The 22,087-nt window shown below is 34.9% G+C and overlaps 12 protein-coding genes across 12 annotated transcripts; 5 read left to right on the forward strand and 7 right to left on the reverse strand. All coding sequences in view use genetic code 12, as the record gives it.

Moving 5' to 3' along the window:
• Window positions 1–871: 871 nt before the first annotated feature.
• RRP4 (exosome non-catalytic core subunit RRP4) lies at window positions 872–1,894 on the reverse strand (the record flags this gene model as incomplete). Its single annotated transcript, XM_064993756.1, has 1 exon — window positions 872–1,894. The coding sequence occupies one exon, from the start codon at window positions 1,892–1,894 to the stop codon at window positions 872–874; it is 1,023 nt and encodes a 340-aa protein (XP_064849828.1).
• A 319-nt stretch (window positions 1,895–2,213) lies between these two features.
• Window positions 2,214–3,623, forward strand: TRM5 (tRNA (guanine) methyltransferase; the record flags this gene model as incomplete). Its single annotated transcript, XM_064993757.1, has 1 exon — window positions 2,214–3,623. The coding sequence occupies one exon, from the start codon at window positions 2,214–2,216 to the stop codon at window positions 3,621–3,623; it is 1,410 nt and encodes a 469-aa protein (XP_064849829.1).
• Window positions 3,624–3,817: 194 nt separating this feature from the next.
• On the reverse strand, window positions 3,818–4,228 carry DASC09_001550 (histone H3; the record flags this gene model as incomplete). The annotated part of the gene is made up of 1 exon (XM_064993758.1): window positions 3,818–4,228. One exon carries the CDS (start codon window positions 4,226–4,228, stop codon window positions 3,818–3,820), a length of 411 nt encoding a protein of 136 aa, XP_064849830.1.
• Window positions 4,229–4,560: 332 nt separating this feature from the next.
• On the forward strand, window positions 4,561–4,872 carry DASC09_001560 (histone H4; the record flags this gene model as incomplete). The annotated part of the gene is made up of 1 exon (XM_064993759.1): window positions 4,561–4,872. One exon carries the CDS (start codon window positions 4,561–4,563, stop codon window positions 4,870–4,872), a length of 312 nt encoding a protein of 103 aa, XP_064849831.1.
• Window positions 4,873–7,141: 2,269 nt separating this feature from the next.
• On the reverse strand, window positions 7,142–9,040 carry DASC09_001570 (uncharacterized protein; the record flags this gene model as incomplete). Its single annotated transcript, XM_064993760.1, has 1 exon — window positions 7,142–9,040. One exon carries the CDS (start codon window positions 9,038–9,040, stop codon window positions 7,142–7,144), a length of 1,899 nt encoding a protein of 632 aa, XP_064849832.1.
• Window positions 9,041–9,479: 439 nt separating this feature from the next.
• On the reverse strand, window positions 9,480–11,603 carry DASC09_001580 (uncharacterized protein; the record flags this gene model as incomplete). Its single annotated transcript, XM_064993761.1, has 1 exon — window positions 9,480–11,603. One exon carries the CDS (start codon window positions 11,601–11,603, stop codon window positions 9,480–9,482), a length of 2,124 nt encoding a protein of 707 aa, XP_064849833.1.
• Window positions 11,604–11,848: 245 nt separating this feature from the next.
• On the forward strand, window positions 11,849–13,447 carry PGS1 (CDP-diacylglycerol--glycerol-3-phosphate 3-phosphatidyltransferase; the record flags this gene model as incomplete). Its single annotated transcript, XM_064993762.1, has 1 exon — window positions 11,849–13,447. One exon carries the CDS (start codon window positions 11,849–11,851, stop codon window positions 13,445–13,447), a length of 1,599 nt encoding a protein of 532 aa, XP_064849834.1.
• A 53-nt stretch (window positions 13,448–13,500) lies between these two features.
• Window positions 13,501–14,495, reverse strand: DASC09_001600 (uncharacterized protein; the record flags this gene model as incomplete). The annotated part of the gene is made up of 3 exons (XM_064993763.1): window positions 13,501–14,226; window positions 14,297–14,380; window positions 14,454–14,495. The coding sequence occupies 3 exons, from the start codon at window positions 14,493–14,495 to the stop codon at window positions 13,501–13,503; spliced, it is 852 nt and encodes a 283-aa protein (XP_064849835.1).
• A 337-nt stretch (window positions 14,496–14,832) lies between these two features.
• Window positions 14,833–17,310, reverse strand: DNM1 (dynamin-related GTPase DNM1; the record flags this gene model as incomplete). Its single annotated transcript, XM_064993764.1, has 1 exon — window positions 14,833–17,310. The coding sequence occupies one exon, from the start codon at window positions 17,308–17,310 to the stop codon at window positions 14,833–14,835; it is 2,478 nt and encodes an 825-aa protein (XP_064849836.1).
• A 501-nt stretch (window positions 17,311–17,811) lies between these two features.
• GBP2 (single-stranded telomeric DNA-binding/mRNA-binding protein) lies at window positions 17,812–19,467 on the forward strand (the record flags this gene model as incomplete). The annotated part of the gene is made up of 3 exons (XM_064993765.1): window positions 17,812–18,175; window positions 18,329–18,386; window positions 18,453–19,467. 3 exons carry the CDS (start codon window positions 17,812–17,814, stop codon window positions 19,465–19,467), a joined length of 1,437 nt encoding a protein of 478 aa, XP_064849837.1.
• A 375-nt stretch (window positions 19,468–19,842) lies between these two features.
• On the forward strand, window positions 19,843–20,880 carry TAN1 (putative tRNA acetyltransferase; the record flags this gene model as incomplete). The annotated part of the gene is made up of 1 exon (XM_064993766.1): window positions 19,843–20,880. One exon carries the CDS (start codon window positions 19,843–19,845, stop codon window positions 20,878–20,880), a length of 1,038 nt encoding a protein of 345 aa, XP_064849838.1.
• Window positions 20,881–21,042: 162 nt separating this feature from the next.
• Window positions 21,043–21,549, reverse strand: DASC09_001640 (uncharacterized protein; the record flags this gene model as incomplete). Its single annotated transcript, XM_064993767.1, has 1 exon — window positions 21,043–21,549. The coding sequence occupies one exon, from the start codon at window positions 21,547–21,549 to the stop codon at window positions 21,043–21,045; it is 507 nt and encodes a 168-aa protein (XP_064849839.1).
• Between the last annotated feature and the right edge of the window lie 538 nt (window positions 21,550–22,087).

Genomic DNA, 22,087 nt, shown 5'->3' on the forward strand with positions numbered 1-22,087 from the left:
AGGGTATTAATATTTGTATATTGGATTAGAAATCATCTTGGAATATGGGAAAGAATTGGAGCTGCCAACTGATAAGTAAATTTAAATATTATTACAGACTCTCCCAAGAAAAGAAATCGCGTAAGAAATATAGCGCCAGAGGTGCAAACAACATGATACTAACAATAGACTGTAGACAGCATAATACTGAGACTTCCCATAAGAAGAATTTGCATTACGGTACTGGTAATAATCAGAAAAGAAATTTTAAAATCAATGATAACTATTGCGTCGTTCTAACTTTTTGCTCAACTCTTTAAAATTTCTCAAGTCCTCTTTTTAACAAACTTGTTAATTCCAGTTAAACTAAGTAGTGCAAGTTGTCGTTTTGCCCTTTCAATAGTTGATTTTCCAATTCTTTCCTAGCATTCAAGCTCATAAAAAATAATTCACCACTTTTGCCTAAAATTCTTTGCTTTATCGAAAGCTAATTCACAGGAAAAGTGGTTTTAGGTTCGAGTAGTGGCAATAAAAGGTAATTTGAGTAAGTAACCTTTCTGGCTAGGTCCTCAAATTAAACAGCATTAGAATCTGAAATTCTTTACCAACTGCAATCTTGAGTTGAAGTTTACACGAATGGCTTTCACAAACAAAGTTTTACTTGGTTCTTTCCCTGGATTAAAATTTAAGGTTTTGATTTATTCATGTACACTAGTATACGTTGTGATATCGTACAAGTATAGCAAAACTGGGGTCTGCATGGACTATAAATGAAAACACTGTAGTAACTTTACCGCCCAAGTAATCTACACAAGTAATAGTAAAAATGGAAAAAAAAAAAAAAAAGGAGCTTCAAGTTAAAGTACGTGTTTGTATATTGTTAAAGAAAGAATTAGGATCCACGCATTTTTTCACCATTCAAAACATCATTACTAATATTTTCCATCACTTCGGGCTCTGTTAAGCTCCCTAAACTTCCATACGCCATACTGGCTTCATATGCCATATTGATTCTTGATTCATTGATTCCAATTTGACTATGAGCAAGAGCCTGTATAGCATTACGATATCTGATAATATTTGACCTAATAGCGTCACTGATGTTTTCGTCATTTTTATCGGAGTAAATTTCCCATGAGGATTCTTCTTCTAACCTTGTCAAAGAGACAGATCCCGAGCCGACTTGATAACCTGATTGTCTTCCCATTACTCCAGATTGCAACTTGCTTGCCGTTGAAGCCGTACTATCTGTCTTGAGTCTATTATCCACGGTTGGGGTTTTGTAAATCCATATATACCCGTTCACACCCAATATTATGCTAACATTACCCTGTAAAACAAAACTATGATTTTTACTCCTTATAATTAAAGATCTTGGAACAGATAAGAAGATACCGTTCTTGAGTTTCCCGTATTTTAGAGATCTTGTATGTAATGATGCGCTACCATCCTGAAATAATGATTGAACTTCACAATTAAGCAAATCCCCTTCTTTCAACATGTTTCTCATAGTTAACTCATCAGTGTCGGACTTACGTCTAAGAATCCCACCAGGCAAATTCACTGATCCCAACAATAGAACAGCATCAGACCTAGCACCAATATCCACTTTCCATCGTCTGTTACCCACTTCAATTACTCTTCCAATGATATGATCACCAGTTTCCGGTGTGTATCTTCCCTTTAATGGTTTAACACTAAGTAACTTGTTCACTTTAAGAATAGTTCCTGCTACAGAAGAGTAGGTTTTGTTTCCTAAGGCAAATGTACCATGACCTCTCATCCATACTGTGTCTTCAGTGATCAACTCACCAGGGGTAACTATTTGATCGTTATTTGAGACATCTTCCATCTCCTCATCTTCATCATTGAGGCCTTTATTATTATTAAATTTTGAGATAGTTATTATTTCCATTTTTTGTACTACACTTTGTTTTTTGAATGTTTCTTTGATTTCGAGCAGTCTATAATTTTGTTCATCTGCTCTTCTTCTGAAATTTTTTTGAAGAGCAGAGCACCAGGGCTCTTTGTGCAAACAGCCGAAATTTTTTATTTTTCCTCCTCACCATAAATCAAGATTTAATCATCGGAGAAATCAAGCCAAATAGCAGCAAACTATTAAATTTTTATAGAGGTTTACCTCTAGTACCTTCTTTTTTTTTGTATTGCCTATGAATTTTATTCGCAAAGCTTCGATACGTTTTCCTATACATTTTTACTCAAGAACGCGGACCATGTCAACTGCCTACATTCCAACATTACCGGAGAAATATTTACCTCCAATCCATAGAAATGGAACGACGTTGAATAAAGAATTATTCCATAAGAAAGTCGATCTTATCGCCGTGTTTTTCCCTGACAGCAGACGTCTCCAGGGCTTTGTAAAAGCTTACAAATCCGAGTTTTTGAATTTAAGAGGAACTTCAAATATTGCCAAAGATCCTACGAATCCTCAAAGAAAGGTGGTTTTACTTAATGATAAAGTCACTTCTGTTGATTTGAACTCAGATAATGTGCAACAGAATTTGGCTAGTGAGGCAGTTAATTTCCTCAAGGAAAGTGAAGCTGTTCTTGAGCCATATGAATTGCAGTTGAATTATGATTTCTGGAGATTAGAAGAGATCTTGACTGCTACTTTACCAGAAGATTTGCTTGAAGAAATCCCTTCAAGTTTCACTATTGTTGGCCATATTGCCCATTTCAATTTAAAGGAAAACTACTTGCCATATAAGCATCTTATTGGACAGGCAGTGATCGATAAGAATCCAAAAATCAAAACTGTGGTGAATAAGACTAGTTCTATTGGTACTGAATTTAGAACTTTCCCTATGGAAGTTATTGCCGGTGAAGAAAGATTTGATGTTGAGCAATCTGAGCTGGGTTGTGTATTTAAATTCAATTTCAAAAATGTATATTGGAACTCGAGATTGCAAGGTGAACATAATCGTTTAATTGAAACTTATTTCAAAAAAGGTGAGGTTGTTTGCGATGTTATGGCAGGTGTTGGGCCATTTGCTGTTCCAGCAGGGAGAAATAAAACAATGGTTATGGCTAATGACTTGAATCCAGAAAGTTACAAGTATTTGGTGCACAATTCGAAATCAAACAGAGCCACTGATTTCGTAAAATGTTTTAATATCGACGGTGCTGAAATGATTAAGAAATCGTCGCAATTATTAATGGATTGGTATGATGAGAAGGAAGGAAAAATTACTTATCAATTGGGCTCAAGAAGCAAGAAAAGAAGAGGACAGGATTCAAAGAAAATTGAGACTGCAACTGAAACCTTAGAGATGCCAAGATACATTAGCCATTACGTTATGAACTTACCAGATAGTGCCTTGACATTCCTTGACAACTACGTTGGTATTTACTCAAATGAAACTTACAAGCAATTTATTAAGGACAAGGAATTCAAATTACCATATGTTCACGTTTATTGTTTTGAAAAGTTCTCTCAAGATGAAGTGCCAGTACCAACTATTGAAGATTTAGAAGGCAGAGTTCATAAAAGAATCAATGAAATCATGCAACATACTTTTGAAAAGAGCTATCTTAAGTTCCATTTAGTGAGAAAAGTTGCACCTTCAAAGTATATGTTTTGCGTTAGTTTCATTTTGCCTGAAGAGCTTGCGTTCAAATGAATTTATGCGGACACAAAAAATCTTTTTTTTTACTAATTAAATATAAATAGAAACAAATAAAGAAATAAACAGTGTATCATATTTTTATCCCACTAAAATATTTACATGCAATTTTCTATAAAACTTCTAATGTACAAATATATTAACCCCCTATTAATGAAATAAATAAAACTAAGAAACAAAAAATAATAGATCTAAGATCTTTCACCTCTCAATCTTCTGGCCAATTGGATATCCTTCTTTTGGATAGTAACTCTTTTGGCATGAATGGCACATAAGTTAGTGTCTTCGAATAAGGAAACCAAATAAGCTTCAACGGATTCTTGCAAAGCACCAATAGCAGAAGATTGGAATCTCAAGTCAGTCTTGAAATCTTGTGCAATTTCTCTGACCAATCTTTGGAAAGGCAACTTTCTGATCAACAATTCAGTGGACTTTTGGAATCTTCTAATTTCTCTCAAAGCAACAGTACCTGGCTTATATCTGTGAGGCTTCTTGACACCACCAGTAGATGGGGCGGACTTTCTGGCAGCCTTGGAGGCCAATTGTTTTCTTGGAGCCTTACCACCGGTAGACTTTCTAGCAGTTTGTTTAGTTCTAGCCATTATGAATGTATTTTATTTTATAAGTGATACTAAAATAACTAACTCATGGAAAACCCTAAAGTGTAACAGGAAAAGCTGTTTCTTATGTACTGCCTATTATTTTACGCACGTTATTCTAAGGGGCATGTATCGGCACGGTATAAATGCGTTCCCAGAACGAGTGTTCTGGGGTATGTTCGGGAACGCTAGCACTTATCCAAAACAGGACAGGCCGCATTGTGGTTTTTGCACAGCTACTACTTAAGCAGATCGGCTCCCACTGATTTACATTACCTGCTACATTTTTACCTATCAACAAATTTTAATTTAATACAATAATAATATAATCAACAATGTCCGGTCGTGGTAAAGGTGGTAAAGGTCTTGGTAAAGGTGGTGCTAAACGTCACAGAAAGATTTTAAGAGATAACATTCAAGGTATCACTAAGCCAGCTATCAGAAGATTGGCAAGAAGAGGTGGTGTTAAGCGTATTTCTGCTTTGATCTACGAAGAAGTCAGAGTTGTTTTGAAGTCCTTCTTGGAAAACGTTATCAGAGATGCTGTTACTTATACTGAACATGCTAAGAGAAAGACTGTCACTTCTTTGGATGTCGTCTATGCTTTGAAGAGACAAGGTAGAACCTTGTATGGTTTCGGTGGTTAAACAATATTTTTTCTCAATTTTTATTTATTATATACTAGGGGGTTTCATTTTAATAAATTTGTATATTAGTTTCTAGAAAAATTATTGCTTGTAAGTCTGAACTTGATTCTTAATAGAGTCATTTAGTAATGTGTTATCATGAGCATCCTTAAATAGCTGGAAAAATTATTTCAAGTTTGTATAGTGCGCTTGTAGATTAGTTCTGTCACATAGTAAACTAATTGGATAAATATCTGGCTTCTATATTTCAATGAAGTCTGCAGGATTGGGAGACCCTAAAAACACACCCTCTCATTCTTTAAATAACACTAGATATAAAGATATTTTCTCTATTTATTGCTCATGAATAATTGGGACCTTCAATTGGAAACTTTATCCATTGGCGAGCATTCACCCACTTATTTATTTGTTGATGAATAGGTGAGTGAACGTACCACTATAAAGGTGCATAGCGAAAATTTTATGATATTGGTAAAAAGTGCGTGGAAAATCTCGGTGTTATTATGTTATTCACATCAATGCTTCTCACTTTTTATATTTACATATAGTTTGTATATTGTTTTAAAACAATTGTTTGAAAGATTACTTACGCGTTCCGTAGATATTACGTAAAATATACTGTCCTTTTCACAGATACACTTGATTCTTAAACATGCGTACCTTACAAAAACGTTTGTAGACTTATTTATCATCTCCTGGTATTTTCTGTAAGAAATATCTATATTCAAGATCATCCTCAACTAGTATATGTATCTCGTAAAGGAGAATTTTTCTTCATTAGAAGGTCCAGAGAGATCTTAGTGAAGCTTTTGTAGATAACGAAAACTACAGGTATCAATAAATAAAACAAAATACGCAAAGATGTGATCTAGATGTTATATCATCTTTAAATCCAGTACTATAATACTTAAATATAAGTATATGTAACTCGTTCAATCATTCTCGGTTTGATAAATATTGAAATTTCATAACACTAAATAAAACGATGATTTTGTAAACCTCACTGGACACGAAGTAATACTTCTAAAGAGTTCAAAAAAAGAAGAAGAAAAAGGCAATTCAAAAGTCTTATGAGCGATAATATCCTACTCAAATTAGCTAATTAAAGAATATATTTCTTTTAAAGCAATATCGCCTAATCATCAAGGTTTTTTCTATGAAAAAGGACAGGCTGTTCACTTCAATTTTTATCTATATCATCATTTTGAATCTACAGTAAAGACGCGTCATTCTAAAAGCAATTCTTAATACTACACTCGCATAAATTTGGAATGACAAATGATAAGACTATAAGTTACAAATGAGGAAAATTTAAACAATAAATAGGATTTTTCTTTTTTTTAACTTGAGAAATTTTCATTATTAGTTATAAGATAATCGCTGTAACTATGCAAGCATGTTCAATTCCTTTTAGAAAGACGCGCCGCAAATTTCAACAATTTTCAGGAAAATAAATAACGAGCCAAATAAAGTTAGCAAATCACAACGTTTGGCTTCTCTATTTATTTTTAAAAGTAGGAAGCAGGAGATAATTGAATAATTTATTGATACCTGATCTTTACAAAAATGAACCTTGACTCGATGCTCTGGTTCGGCCTGCTACTAGTAAATGTTTCAAAAAAGATACAGTATTCAATATACTCAATAAATATAACAATTTATGACCGTATAATGTTTCAATATAATAAAACTATGAAATTATATGGATTTGGCGCTGTCAATCATCAATGCAAATTAGATATACTTTGTACCAGTGAAAGGCGACACGAGGGGTCATACACCCTCGTTGTTTTTACTCTCACTTTTGTATAGCCATGGCTTACTGTAGATTACATTGCATTGTATATTGTTCAACACATGAATTTTTCCCAATTTTTCTCAAATTAAAGTACTTCGCTATTATTAGAAGTTTTTCCAGAGAGAATTGATGATATTACAAGTATCTCGAAAAAAAAATATTAAAAAATCTTGATGTGAGAAACCAGTTTAATATTATGATTTGCTAATATACAATATAACTTAAATATAAATAACGAAGGATGAAGAAGAAGAAGAAGAAGAATATTATTATACAATGGGAATCATATGACCCCCTCCCAGAAAGAAAGAACAAAAGAAACAAAACAGAATTAAAATAGTAATGGAATGCAGTTGAGCCAGCAACGCACATAATAGAATCAATTTCGCCAGATGTGGCGTTGAATTCAGAATAAAATTAGAAGCTTCGGCTTGTTTTTTTCTAAAGAAATACAAGAAGCCATTGCAGTATTTAGGATGACTGCTCATCATGCAAGTTATTGAGATCGACGTTAATGTTAACCAAGCAAATCAAGAAATTAACGAAAATGTTAATACCATTTTTCAAACAATGGGTAATGAAGATGATTCTTTCTTCATCAAATTTTCTATTCAAAATGATGACTGGGTTACTGCTATTGGAGATAGATTCACTCGACAAGGGATGAAAGAAGAATTTCCCAATAATGCTGACGTAATCAAATAAATATAAGATAACTGTCAAACAATTATCGTTGTTTTGTATTCTGTCAGAAAAAATAGATTTGGTCAAAGAGTCAGACGAATAGTTGTCAATAAAACCCATTTCAATGAAGTTTAACGAAATTTGGAAAAATAATTTCACTATCAACAACAAAATTGTCTTATTGTATTTCAACAAAGTTTTTTTTATGAATAACTTCAAGTTCAATTCCACCAACTTATCATTAATGATAGTCTTCGGTTTTTGAAATTTAAGGTTTTTATCATTGGTGTATAAAATGTTTCCAATTGTTCTTGACAATTTATTGACGTCAACGTGATTGAAATAGTTACTCAAGATAATGAACAATAACACAGATTCCTTAGAAATGTTAATCAATATTCTGATTTTGTCGACAGTGGTACCATTTGAATGGGAAATGAATATGTATAAAACTGACTCAATAACGATAATGGCCACAAATGCAAGAAATTTCCAGTTGGTAACTACTCGCTTCATATTATGGTTCTCAGTTTTAAAAATATTGAAGTTGATATTATTGAACCAGAAGCCGTAACCTTTGGAAAAGAGAACACTCACAAAGATTTCAATAAAATTTGTCAAGAAAATTTTAAAGACAATCATAAAGTACTCGGTTATTTTCGAGACAATAGGGATCAAGTTTGTTCTCCAGTGAAAGGCTTGAATAAAACTATTTTCAAATTCAGCTTGCGAAAAGTTATTTTTAATTAAATGGTGAATGTAACTGAATAAGTACGCATCGAAATAAAGCAAGTATAATTGAACAAATACCATTGGAATATAACTGATAGAATAAGTGGTCAAAACATTCCAGAAATAACGAGTTTGACCAAAAAGCAATTTAGCAACAAATAATAATAAGAAAGATACCACAAAGCAGAATAATAAAATCGCAAATAATTCTGAAATAATCACATTATTCAAGAAGTCAAAAATCTTCAAGCTTCCAAAAGAATTGTAAATTTCATTGATGATTTTCACAGGAACTGCCCTTTTGTTTGGCATCTCTTCATCCATGTGATATTCAAAATCTTTGGAGTGAATGATTTTACTGAAAATACAGTAATTATTGAACCCATCAATTTTAAATATCGCCTCTCTAGTATCGCGGTTCATCAAACGGTAAGCAAAATTATACCTGGAGGCAAAATCCTTAAACAAGCCTTCATTAAAAACGTTGCAAATTTGGGCTCTTGACACATCAACACCATTAGCGGTTTGTTTAGAGCATTCGTACTTGGTTTCGTTATAATAATCTTCATAAAATTGTAAAACCGCCTTCAATTGTCCAACATGATGGGAAAATGGTTGTTTTTCACTATCACCTTTAATCAAGAAAATAGGGACCTGGAAATTAGAGGATTCTGAATTGGCCACCAAATTTTCATTAAAATAATCTTCATCAAACGTGATTCTGATGTGTCCATTCTGATATCTATTTCCAAAATTGAAAAATGAGTACTTTGTTAAATTTATCAAAAAACGATTTCCAAAAAGAAATTTCTCAATAATTGTTTGTTTGTTGTAGTTCTGGAAACAAATGGTATTGTTGTTCACTAGATTGACTGTCTGATTGTAAGCCGATACTTGTGTCGAGAATAAAAGAACAATCGAAATAGTGGAAATGAACCTCATAACACCAAACATTTCTAATGAAGTTTATAATATAGAAGACCACACGTTTAAATTTTTGGCGATTATAAATAAATGGAAGATATTCCAATATTTAAATAGGAAATTCCACCCAAGCATATTACCGGGCCTCACGCCCCAAGAATTCACATTTCTAATTCCGGAAATATAGCGTTCGTGCAGTCAGACCCCATAATACCACAAATATCACCAATTATCCTTCATTTTCAAAATGGTACTACTGTGAAAAGCTGACTGGATTTTGGTACAAGACTAAAAATAGCAAATCAAGAACCTTGGGTGCTCATAAAAATGGCTTCAGTGCTCCTCCACTAAATCTATAGTGGCGTGGAGAAATGAATAAGCTCTTACACAGAAGAAAAAAAAAATACCGTACCCAACAGAGGTGTCACACCCTGCATTAATATACAAGAATCTCAAATGCCAATAAATTCTAAACTATATAACCCAAAGCCCTCATCAAACTGTCAATATAATTGTTGCAAGAAATAAGTAATTCATCTAAAACATCGTCGTTCTTCTTTTCACCAAGTTTTGGGTTGTTATTAAGCATAGATTTAATGTTATTGGTTGTGAAAACCAACTTTGTAAGATAAACACTAATGAATTTAAGTCTTAAATCTTTATGATGATGCTCCAACAAAGTATCATATGATGATGTTATGCCTCCATCTGATGGAGTGAGCACATGTAGTTTAGCTAAGCTTTGGACTTTATCATCAAACTCGTCCTTTTCTTCAGGCAACATGAAGATCAAAAAATCATATATCACTTTCTCTAAGACCTGTAAGTAAGAACCGATTTGACTCAAAAATAACGATATGATTATCTTCTCCTCTCTCTTAGTATATTTATGAATTTTATATTTCTTGTGTTTATTGTCATTGCCACTCATTGCCTTGTCAATTTCTTCAAGTTGGTCAAAGAATTCTGTTACCAAAATCTTTTTGTTGAGCAATTCTTTTAAAAAAAGGCTCCGACAATCGGTTAACAAGTTCAAATTCTTGATGATTATGTCAATCTTTTTATCTATAATAACTTTACTCTTCGGAATATGCTTGGGTATATCACTTCCCTTGTTATTTGTCAATACCTGACCTGCTTGTCCAAATGTTGACGCCAATGCATTGCCTGCAACAGAAAAATCGTCGATAGACGAAAAAATAGCTTCATCAAGATCACCCGTATCCAATTCTTGAAGGTTAACATTGAGTTCTGATAAGATTTCGTTATGGAGTGCAATGAGGAGATCAGTAATGGCTTCAAAATTAAATATTAGCAATAACACACTATAACTATTCGGTAGTTGCAAATATTTAATGATTCTATGAAACTGTGGTATCGAACTGTCCAATGGACCATCATTTTCAGTTTTAGGATTCTTATGATCAAGAAAATGTGCACTGACCTTTTCACGGATTAGATTATCGACAGTTGCTAAGGGGCTAGAGGAGGAATCAGAAAAATTGAAACCTAAAAGATGGATAATTGAAAACAAATACCAACAGTTCCAATTTCTCAATAACCTTGTACTTAAAATGAAGTCTTCAAAGCTTGGAAATATATGCTTGCAAGGTTCTTCATTTCTACCATTCTCAGAACCATTGGAACCACCATTATTGTTATTGCTCAATATTTTCATGTAATTTATATGGTTCTTGAATTTGAGTTTCCCAATATTCAGTAAAGTCAAAGGTTTATACTTGTGTTTATTGTTGAAATTATGCAATTCCTGATTTATGAAATTATTGGAGTAAATCCGCTTCAAATAGTTTTGATCCAAGCTATACTTGATCAAATCATCAGTCTTCTCAGTAATATTATTTAAGTATGTCAAATATATCTTCAAAGTCTTGATTATGTCGAACCTGGTCAAATCTATGCTCTCTTTTTCGGGATCACTCACATCAAGGGCCGGTAAAGAATTAAGAAAGCTCTTTACTTGGTCAATAACAATAAGAATGTTATACAAGTATGCCGTCACGTTGGGCATAAAATCTCTAAAATATATTCTTTGAACTTCACCTTTGGAAATCTCGTATTCTATGTACACTTTCAATATTTGCTTGATCTGGTTTATTTCCCCAACTATGGTTGTATTGCCACTAGAAGCAAATATGTTGAAAAATCTTCGCAATTCGTTAAAAGAGGAGCTATTGCCGTCGTCCATAACTTTCCCGAATTTCAAGAAAAAGTTTCGCTTCATCTGTTTGTATACCTTGGTGATGGTGATACTTTTGGAAAGAAACGCCTTTGTGATCTGTAGAAACTGCTTTAGCGGTTGTGTATTTGAGCCTGCATCCACGTCTGCCCAGTCCTTTAAGAGCAGGTGATATGCAGAGTTTTGAACAAAATGATCGCCAGTTGTCAAGCCCACTTTATATGAGCAATGGTTGATAAATATTGGGGTTGTTGCAATTTGAAGGTTGGTGCACATTGTATCGTAGACAAACTCTAATGATTTCATACACGAGACATAATGTTCAGTTAGAGTGATCGTAAGAATACAAAGATCGTAGCAAAATCGGGTCCTTTCATCTTCTGAAACCATCAACATATTATCTGTCTTTTGGTCATTATCACCTGGTCAAGTTTCATTTACTACTGAGTTTGCGGGCAGTTCATTCACCAAAAATCATTGAATTTTTTGATGGGTGATGAACATGCCCTGCACGTGGTTCTTATTTTTATTTTTTATTATTTTTTTTTTTTTTTCAATTTTTTTCTATATCTTAGACTTTTCAGGTACCTACTATAGCTTTTTTTATTTATTATTATTCTAATGAATATAGTGGAGCAAAGATGATTGGTCTGGCAACTATAAGCTATTTCAAGAATCATGCGGTTTCCTACATGAACAGGAATTACTCCACCAATACCAAGCTCGGGTTCCATCCTAGGGTGAATTCCGTGATTTCCCAATTGAACATGATTGCACCAAGATTCTTGTTGAAGGATGATGAAATTGATATCTTAACGGAACCAAAAGATTTTTACAACCAGCTTAAAGAAAAAATTTCCAGTGCAGACGAGCGGATCTTTTTGTCTTCATTGTACATTGGGAAAACCCAACATGAGTTGATTGATTGTTTGTCACAAGCCTTAGAAGCAAAACCCAATTTAAAGTTACATATATTGATCGATTATTTGAGAGCCACCAGAGAATACCCAAATCCATCATCATTGACAACCGTCTCCACTTTATTGAAGAAGTTCGGGAACCATAGAGTTGATATCAGATTATATCATACCCCAAAATTGAGTGGGATGTCAGAAAAAATTGTCCCAAAAAGATTCAATGAAGGCTTTGGGTTGCAACACATGAAAATATACGGATTCGATGACGAAGTTATAATATCCGGTGCTAACTTGTCCGAGGATTACTTCTCTAACAGACAAGATAGATATTATGTTTTCAAGAATGTTAATTTGACGGACTATTTCTTCAATTTGGGCAAGCTTATCAGTCAATTAAGTCATAAAGTCTCATACCTCCCCCACAGAGACAAAATATTGATTGACTGGCCAACAAAAAATTTGACTGCCGACCCAAAACTCAACCTAGAAAGATTTTTAGTGGAAACCACTCATTTGCTTGAACCCATCCTTCATGGTGAAAGAGTGGCACATTATGATAACGATGAATATCAAAAGATTATTGAAAAGGATTTACAAATCAAAGAAATCGAAAACAAAAAATTTGCCGAGGATCCAGAATACAACGACAGAAATACCATCGTGTTCCCAGTCTCACAGTTAACACCATTGTTGAAACCTGATATTTCTACCGAAAAACCGGCAATTCTTAGACTTTTATCGTATTTGGATTCCTCTACTGTCAGTTGGACTTTCACCGCGGGATATTTCAATATGGAACCAGAAATTAAAAGAAGACTTCTAACGGCAACATCCAAATCAGGCGAAGTTATCACCGCATCACCTAAGGCCAATAGTTTCTTCAAATCATCTTGGCCTTCAAAGTATATTCCTCCAGCTTATCTATATCTTTGTGAACAGTTTCTCAGAGAAGTCAATGGACAAGAAAAGGAAAATAACATTAAGGTCAAGGAATGGGAAAAAGGGGTTGTCAACACTGAAAATGGCTGGTCATATCACGCCAAAGGGATTTGGATAAGTGAGCCTGATGAAACCATCCCATCGATCACAGTTATTGGGTCTTCAAATTACACTAAAAGATCATACTCTTTGGACTTGGAAACTAATGTGGTATTGATTACCAAGGACGAAAAATTGAAGCGCAAAATGCAGTCAGAAATAGATAATATAAATCAGCACACTAGAGAATTGTCCATAAAAGATTTTGAAGACAATAAGGACCCTGACAGAAATATTTCTTGGGGGGTCAAAATCCTTGCAAAAATCTTCGCTAATAGACTATAGTTTTTTATTTACCATATACTCTCTTCCATTACCATAAAAAAAGAATACCCTGTTTATAGCTCAAAAACTTCATTCATGTTATCGTTATTGTCATCAATCATTTGATATTTTGACACAAAAATTGGTTTTTCATTCTTGTAAATTTTCTTTTGATACAATAATACTAAACACGCTGCTAGCAGAATCACTCCAGAAAGTACCGATACATCATAATTTAGCATAATTTCCAGGTTTGGATAATGCTCGAAATCTTGCCCATTGCAAAGGCCCTGGATTATGATTAATATATTCGATAATAGTTCAAGTTTGATAGAAAGACCAGCATACCCAAATCTGGAAATACCAGCAAAGTTTAATGATGCCTGAGGCATAAACCGCAACATACCATATATCCAACTGTCTAAATTGAAAAAGTAAATGAAATCAAGCCATAGAAGACTATGGTTTCCCATACCGTTTGTGGATCCTTGTTTACTAGTTGCCATGAATAATACGTACAAGTTTTTTAACTCTAGTCCTGTAATAATCATCAAGCAGGTGTAAGAGAACTTTTGACTGAGGTTTCTGGTGATTTTATAACTGATGAAAATCTGTACCAATAGGACCAATGCTGCCAAAAGACTGATACAATTGATTAGGAATACCAATGAAGACATGGGAATACCCAGGAAATTATCACCATCACCAAATGATAAAGGATATCGTGCCTGGTACTGCTTTATTGATAAGCTGAAACTGTAGAATATAAAAGAGACAGCTAGATGAAGGTTCTGCAAAAGCTGATACATAAAAAATGTTAATAACTAAGTGCAAAATTGACCGCCAAAACACACAAGAAGATAAACATACCGTGAGAAGTACAAGGTCAAAGGAAAGACCGTATACTGATCGTTTTGCTTTGTGATATTGAATCTGATGAATCAACGCAGCAGCCTAGATGGTTTTCACGTATTAGTATAATGAAAATATTCAGTATTCAGCAACAAGCAATTGAGACTCATCATACTTTGAGCAGCTGGGAAGCTATCTGTAAGGCATCTCGTAGCATCAAATAAAGTGTTTGGACATTGGGTGCTGTCCGATAGACAGGTTCCCAGAGTTTCCTTTTTGGATTTTTTTAGGGAACTTTTTTTTTTTTATTTTTTTTTTTTTTTTTTCTCGGCCTCTCTTTCAGATTTACTGTAAACTTTTTTCTTTTCAAACCACCACAAACCGCTACAATTGTCGTTTATAATATAGATGCTAAATATGTTTTTTTTTTTTCAGTTATCTATGTACAATGAAAGAGCTGAAAAAGTGTAGGAAAAAGACAACCAAAACGTTGCGCACAAAATACTAGTTATGCTTGCATGTAATAGGTTAAAAAGAGTAGAGAAATCAAAATATCACACAATTTCTCCGATGATCTTGCTGGCTTCCTTATAACTTTCCAACAACTTGAAGCATTTTTCTCTTTCAACTCTCAATTCCTTGTCCTCTTCTAGCAAATCATCGAATAAATCCTCTTTGTATAATTCGCCAACCAACTTATTTCCAACGTTATCTTTACAGTAATTCACCAATAAGCACATAATGGATTTTGGAACTTGATCTTCAATCATTTCTCTGACAATATTGAAATAGGAGATGATCAACTTCTTGATCAATTCACATTCCAATTGCTCACGATCGGTTAGTTCATCGACATTATTCTCAGGTTGGTTTTGTGGGTTGGATAATGACAACTGCTCGATTTGTTCTGGCAATCTGTTGATGAAATTCAAACCACCATCAATATTGTTCAAGGCGGTATTACTTGAATCAGCAGAGGTATCAAGGTTGGAGAAAATGCCTGTGTTAAAAGAAGAAGATTGTGCAGAAAAACCATTTGAGACACCTTTGGCGTTACCGTTGACATTACCGTTGACAGGGTCATTCTTGTTTTGAGCGTCTTTGCCAAAGAAGAAGTTCAAAAATGATTCTTTGCTAGATGAATCAAGATCATTAGATAATTCACTATTACTGGCCTTTCTAGAAACCTTTTTACTTCCAATTTTCTCGTTAACAGATTCAGATTTATTGTGTTTTTTAGTGCCATTCAAAATAGCATCAGAAATAGTATCATTATCTGAGGCTTCACCATCTTCAGAAATAACATCACTACTTCCAGAAACTTTTCTACTCTTCTTAGCCTCCAAGATATTTTGTTTAGCGATGGCTTGGGCCTTAGCTCTTCTATCATCTAAAACTTGGGTCATGGCACTGGCGGCACCAATAAATGATGAGTGATTGGTGTTGATATAAGAGCGGTGAATTTCAATCAAACTTTCAACGTACTGGGTTGTTGGGCCCAATCTTTGTCTAAGCAAATCAGACACCGACTCTATTAATTTGGCCTGCAATTTTGGATATCTGATCAACTCATTGGAAGAGCAATTGTTGTGACAAATTTTCATCAATTCTTCATAAATTAATTCCACACATTTCACAGAGGGTTCTTGTAATAATTTGATCTGGGGTTTAACCAAAGAATCAAATGCTAATTCTGGAACAAACAACGAGGCTCTTGGACCAGTGGAATTTCTAATCGCAATTCTAATGTCTAACATGGACAAGTTTAGACAAGGGTCTATGGAGCGCAAAATCTTGCTGAAAATATTATGGTAGATATAGTAAATTCTCGCACCACCGCATAATTCTTTGGTAGAAATGATATTATCAATTTTGTCACCTTCAATGGAGCCAGTGAAATTGTTAGCGAATTTGCTAATCAATTTTAAAATCAAGTTACCTCTGTTGGCAATTGAGTATTGTTTAGGATCCCCATAACTTAAAAGTTCTTGCTCAGTTTGACCCATTAAAGTGTTCAATTTTGCTTTAATGTCAGGCAATTTTTCACGAATATGGTTCATCAAGATATTGTTCAAAGTTTTCGATAAGAATTGGGTACCACATTTACTAGAAATCTTCGAGTACACAGGATGAGAAGTGAAGAAATCATTTTCGGATCTTAGAGAGTCGTCCAAGCTTTTATTTTGCATAATATCTTGTTGAGATCTATTGACCACTCCAACGAATCCCAATTTTAATGGATAAACTTTGCCAGATAAAATGTCAAAGGCATTTGTGCCATGGTCCATCAAGTCTAATTTGGACAAGACACCAATGGTTCTTTTACCCTGAGGATCAAATTGTCTAGCGAGTTTCAATGATTCAGAGTTTGCCAAGTCGACATTTGCAGGAGAAACTGCCAAAATAATACAGTTTGGCTTGGAAATATATTCGGTAATCAAGTTTTTGATTTGCACTTCAATATCGGTTGGTTGGTCGCCAATTGGGACCTTAGTCAAACCTGGCAAGTCAACTAATGTCAAGTTCAAAACGTTTGGAGAATAGATTTTCAAATTGATTGGCAATTTACTGATCCCTTTGTTTTTACCGGCAATTCTAGAAGTTTCGTTTTCGATTTCCCGTTTGATATCTTGGAAATTGTAGAATCTTTTGTGAGGAATGTGTAAGAATTCACCCCATTCATTAGGAGGGCCATTAGGCTTAGCACCACTTTGCTTTCTCAAGTGGTCATCCAAGGTCATGGTTTCTGGATTATTGGCAGTCTCAACGTAATCATGGTTATTTTGATAGATCAACGGCGAGTCTTCAGATATACTGACCAATTGCAAGATCAAAGGTCTTCTGGTGACAATACCAATACCTCTAGGTAAGAAATCTTTTCCCACAACGTTTTCCAAAACCGATGATTTACCACTGGATTGTGACCCAATGACGGCAATTTGTGGCAAGTCCAATGAATCATTGCCAATGGTGTTGTAGACCAAATCTTGGAGCTTATTGATGACGTCCAAAAGATGATTATCGAAAGTCATTATTGGGGGAATATATGGAGTGTTATCAAAGTGTCTATTAAAAAAGTGGTACTATTGTTTTATTTTTTTTTTTATTTTCAGCAGGGATATCGACAAACAAAAACAAAAACGAAACTAAGATACCGTGAAGAGTGGCAGTCCTAAATCAGCAAGAGTACAGGGCCATAAAAAAACAGTCAATTGAACAATAAAAGGCCAACCCAGGTGTATTGGCAGTATTTATTGTTTTGTGATAGCGTATGAGAATATTACTATCGTCAATCAATCAACAATCAAATAAACATCAGATCAGCAAAAAAAAACACTGAGGAAAAAAAAATGGAAACACACATTGGGGGAAGGAGTACCATCACCCGGCCCATTCTCACCCATCGCCGTCAACTTGAAAAATTATTTTGGGGGGAAAACAGAAAATTAATACCAATAAGGGGAATAGGCATTTATTATTATTCAAAAAAAAAAAAAAAAATTCACGACAGATTGTCACTAGTGAAGAAAACCATGTCCGACAGAATCGATATCGATGACTACCCAAGAGATCGCGAACGCTCTAGATCAAGATCTCCAAGAAGAGACAGATCGCCAGTGAGGGGGTCTGATCGTGGGGGTTACAGAAGTCGTAGAGACTACCGTGATAGCGGCAGAGATCGTTACGATAGCCGTGGAAGAGGTGATTCATATAGTGGTGGGGGTAGAGACAGATACAGTGGACGTGGCAGAAGTCTGGACCTTGAGGACCCAGCCAGGTTCAGTAGCAATGGTGCTTATGCCGACAAGAGCAACAGAAATTACTCCTCGAGTATCTTCATCGGTAACTTGCCATTCGATTGTAGCTGGATGGATTTGAAAGACCATTTCCTGAGAGGTATGTTTAGGAAAGATGTTGCTAGTTTTTTTCTTAATTTTTTTTTTCGTTTTTTGCTGTTAGATTAGTATTTGAAACTGGTTGCTTAATTGTCAAAGGAAAAACCAATGCTTCTAATTTGCTCCATATAAGGTAGTTTCTAACAAGTTTTAGTTGGTGATGTTAGTCGTGCAGACATTGTCACTTCTCATGGTAAATCCAGAGGTATGGGGTAAGTACTATTTGTTCTTGATTAATAATCATTAGGTTAATAATATTCACTAACTTTTCTTCTTAGGACTGTCGAGTTTAAGGACAAACGTGATGTCCAAGTTGCTATTGACAAATTTAATCACACCCTGTTTTTGGACCGTGAAATTTTCGTAAGAGAAGATAACCCACCACCAGGAAAGTCTGATAGAGGTAGAGACAGATATGACGATGATAGATACTCGTCAAGAGATAGTTATAGGGGAAGAGATAGCTACAGAGAAAGAGATTCTTACAGAGGCGGAGATAGCTACAGAGATAGTTACAGAGACAGAGATAGCTACAGAGGCGGTAGATATGAAGGAAGAGATGGAGGTAGAGATAGTTACAGAGGAAGAGATGGAAGATCGTCCAGATTACCTCCAAAGGGCTACGAGGTCTTTGTTGGTAATTTGCCATTTAGAACCAACTGGCAAGATCTTAAGGATCTTTTCCGTGATGCTGGTGACGTTCTCCACGCTGACGTTCGTGAAGATGAACGTGGTAGATCAAAAGGGTTTGGTATTGTGGTGTACGCCACCAGAGAAGAGGCTGACCGTGCGATTGAAAAGTTCCAAGATCATGAAATTGACGGAAGAAAGATTGACGTTCGTGATGGAAAGAACAATGCTTACTTTGACAAGGATAAGGAAGCTGATTCTGTGGCTCCTGCAGATACTGTGGCGGTCAATCATGGTGACGATATTGAAATGGATACCAAAGCTGAGCAGCCTATTGAAGAAGCGGTAAACACTGAGGAACAAGAAGATGAGGACACTAATGAATTCACTAGCGGTGTTGTAGGTGAAGGTGAAGAATCTGATACCATTTTTGTTGGTAACTTACCATTCTCCACTCATAATGAAGATTTGTACGATCTTCTTGAAGGTGTTGGCGCCATTGCTAAAGCAGAAATTCAAAAATCTCATGGCAGACCAAAGGGTAGCGGTGTTGTTCGTTTCGAAAATGAGAGCGACGCAAAGATTGCCATTGAGCAATTGAATGGCTACACGTATGGTGGTCGCCAATTGAATATCTCTTATGCCAGTTATCCAAAAAAATAATTTGAGTGTTGATTTATTTCATTCTTCTTGACTTTTTTTTCTCTTTATGTATAGTAATGCATTTTTTTCGTAATTCTTTTTTCATTTTTCCCATTTATTTTTTTCGTTTCCATGATTCATCTTTTCTTTCTTTCTGAGTAGTTATTAAAATGATAGTACTTTTTTTCTTTTTCCAAATCTTGGTTAATGTGCTCTATTTATATATATTTATATATATATGTATTTGTGGAATTTCTAAGATAATGTAATGTATATGGGAAATTGACCTCACAGGGCAGGAGCAAAAAAAAAAATTCTTGAAAAAATTAATTCCGAAAATTTTCAGAAGAGAAGTGAGGCATTACAGATCACTAGTACCATACAAATAAACTAATAATGGGCAAAAGAAGAAATGGCGGAGGCCAAGATAGAAGTAAAAAGAGATATAAAGTCTGTACAGGGATGCTAGAACCAGGAACTGCTGGGGTTTATGCTACCTGTGGAAGAAAGCGTGAAAAGAAATGTACCGATGAGTTGATGGCACTTTTCAATGATAAGATCGAAGAATACGGGATTAAGCCTCTTGAAGATGATACAGAAGAAAAGAAAACCAACGGAGAAGAACAAGACAAGAAAGAATTATCTATTGAGGACTCGATCAAGGCCGAGTTGGAACAACTTGAAGGGTCCAAGAAGAAGCTGAACAATAAGCATAATTTACTCCAACCGATCACTTTGGGTCAAGAATGTCTTGTGTTCATCAAGTTAAGAAGACCAATCGATCCTGAGAAGTTTATTCATCGTATTCTTACCGATTTGTACAATGATAAAGAGCGGAGAACTCGTTTCACGTTGAAATTGACCCCGGTACAATCGTCTTCCAGTGCCAGTATCGAAGAGATCCAAAAACTATCCAAGAAGGTTTTGGCTCGCCATTTCCATAACCCAGAAGATCAGAAGAAAGGGATCAAGTTTGCGATTAATGTGAGTAAAAGAAATTTCAACACTGTGCCAAGGGAAGAATTGATTAAAAAGATTGCCGAGTGCATGGGCCATGAAAATGACCATAAAGTGGATCTTAAAAATTACGATAAGTTGGTCATGGTGGAATGTTTCAAAAATAACGTTGGGATGAGTGTGGCTGATGATTATGAAAAGTACAGTCGATATAATGTTGACCAAATGTACTTGAAATTTGATGGTGATGATAAGGGAGACAAAACCAATACCAGAGTTGGGGAGAATGAAAAGGAAATAGTTAAGAAGGACGTGAAAGAAAATGAAGAATCAAAACAGGAAAAACAAGAGGAAGAAAAAACTGAGGAGTCTACCAAAGAAGACTCGATAAAAGAAGATGAAACTGAAGAGGAAAACAATAGCACAGAATCAAACAAATCTGCCCCAGGCTCCCCAGGGATCAAATTGTTTGGTTAGTTCTTTCTTTCTTCACAACATATATCTACTAATATAATATAATTTTGTACACCACTAACAAGGTATTTTCTATTTCTCTACAAATGCAAATAAGACAAATATAAACAATCTATCACGATAATCATTAGGAATTTTTTTTTCTTCTTTTTTTTTTTCTTGACATTATTGACTGTCCAATTTTTTTCGGCAATGGCTCTTGATGTTATTGACTTCTTCAATCTCTCGTTTATTTTTCTTCACCACATCAAACACATCAAACAATTCTATAATAAGATCACATACTTCCATTGCATTAGCATACTTTCTATGATAATAGTGGTTTTCTGCGGTATTGATTAATTGATTCTTCCGAGATTTTTCCCGAACGTCAAACACCGTCAACTTATCTCTTATATCTAAATTTGACAACCCTTGGGACCTTAGTTGTTGATACTGGATCATTTCTGCATTGTATGATTCAGTCAACCAACCATGTTCATTGATCTTCGGGCCGGCACTCCAAAAGTCTCGTAGCTGTTCTTGGAAGGCTTCTTCGGATTGACCTTTACGATGTTTGACTTTACCATTGGCGCTGGTTATTACCACCGATCCATCGTCGTTGGCGACTACCAGAACGGTTTTCTTAGTTGCCTGTTGGCTGTTCTGACCTGGCTCATTAATATCTGACATGGTTTTAAATTGTTGTTGAGTGATTTGTTTATTTAAGGTCAGGAAAAAAAAATAATTTTAAAGCTATGGCAAATATATTGGTTGGTATGGAGAAGTTCACCGGAGCGGAAGTATGACCGTGCATTAGAACCGGATTGGCAGAGGAGGATAATTTGGAGTTACAGTCATATTGGGACATTATAATTAGTAATAAGCTGTTACAAGTTAGATTGGGGGGCTGGATGGTTTGTGTGACAATTATTCCAGCTTGGACATAATTGACAACAGAGTTCATGCTCAAACAAGCTCAGTCAAAATCGGATCCTCTCAATCGCAGCTACCCCTCCTACCAGCTGTCAGATATTATGCTTCTGCATATAACTGGCTAAATCTGTGTAGATCAAACTTCTATCAAATCCAATTGGTTGATTAGTAGTGTTAGTGAATATTTAGTCAATACCTTGACTAGGTGTGCTGAATGGAGTTCATACCCTCGAGCTCTGCTGTTAGTAATGGTATAGCACCAAAACTGACAAAAAGGAATGGTCATGAGTATACG

The sequence above is a fragment of the Saccharomycopsis crataegensis genome (assembly GCF_037102585.1).
Source record: "Saccharomycopsis crataegensis DNA, jcf7180000000072, whole genome shotgun sequence".
NCBI lineage: Eukaryota > Fungi > Ascomycota > Saccharomycetes > Ascoideales > Saccharomycopsidaceae > Saccharomycopsis > Saccharomycopsis crataegensis.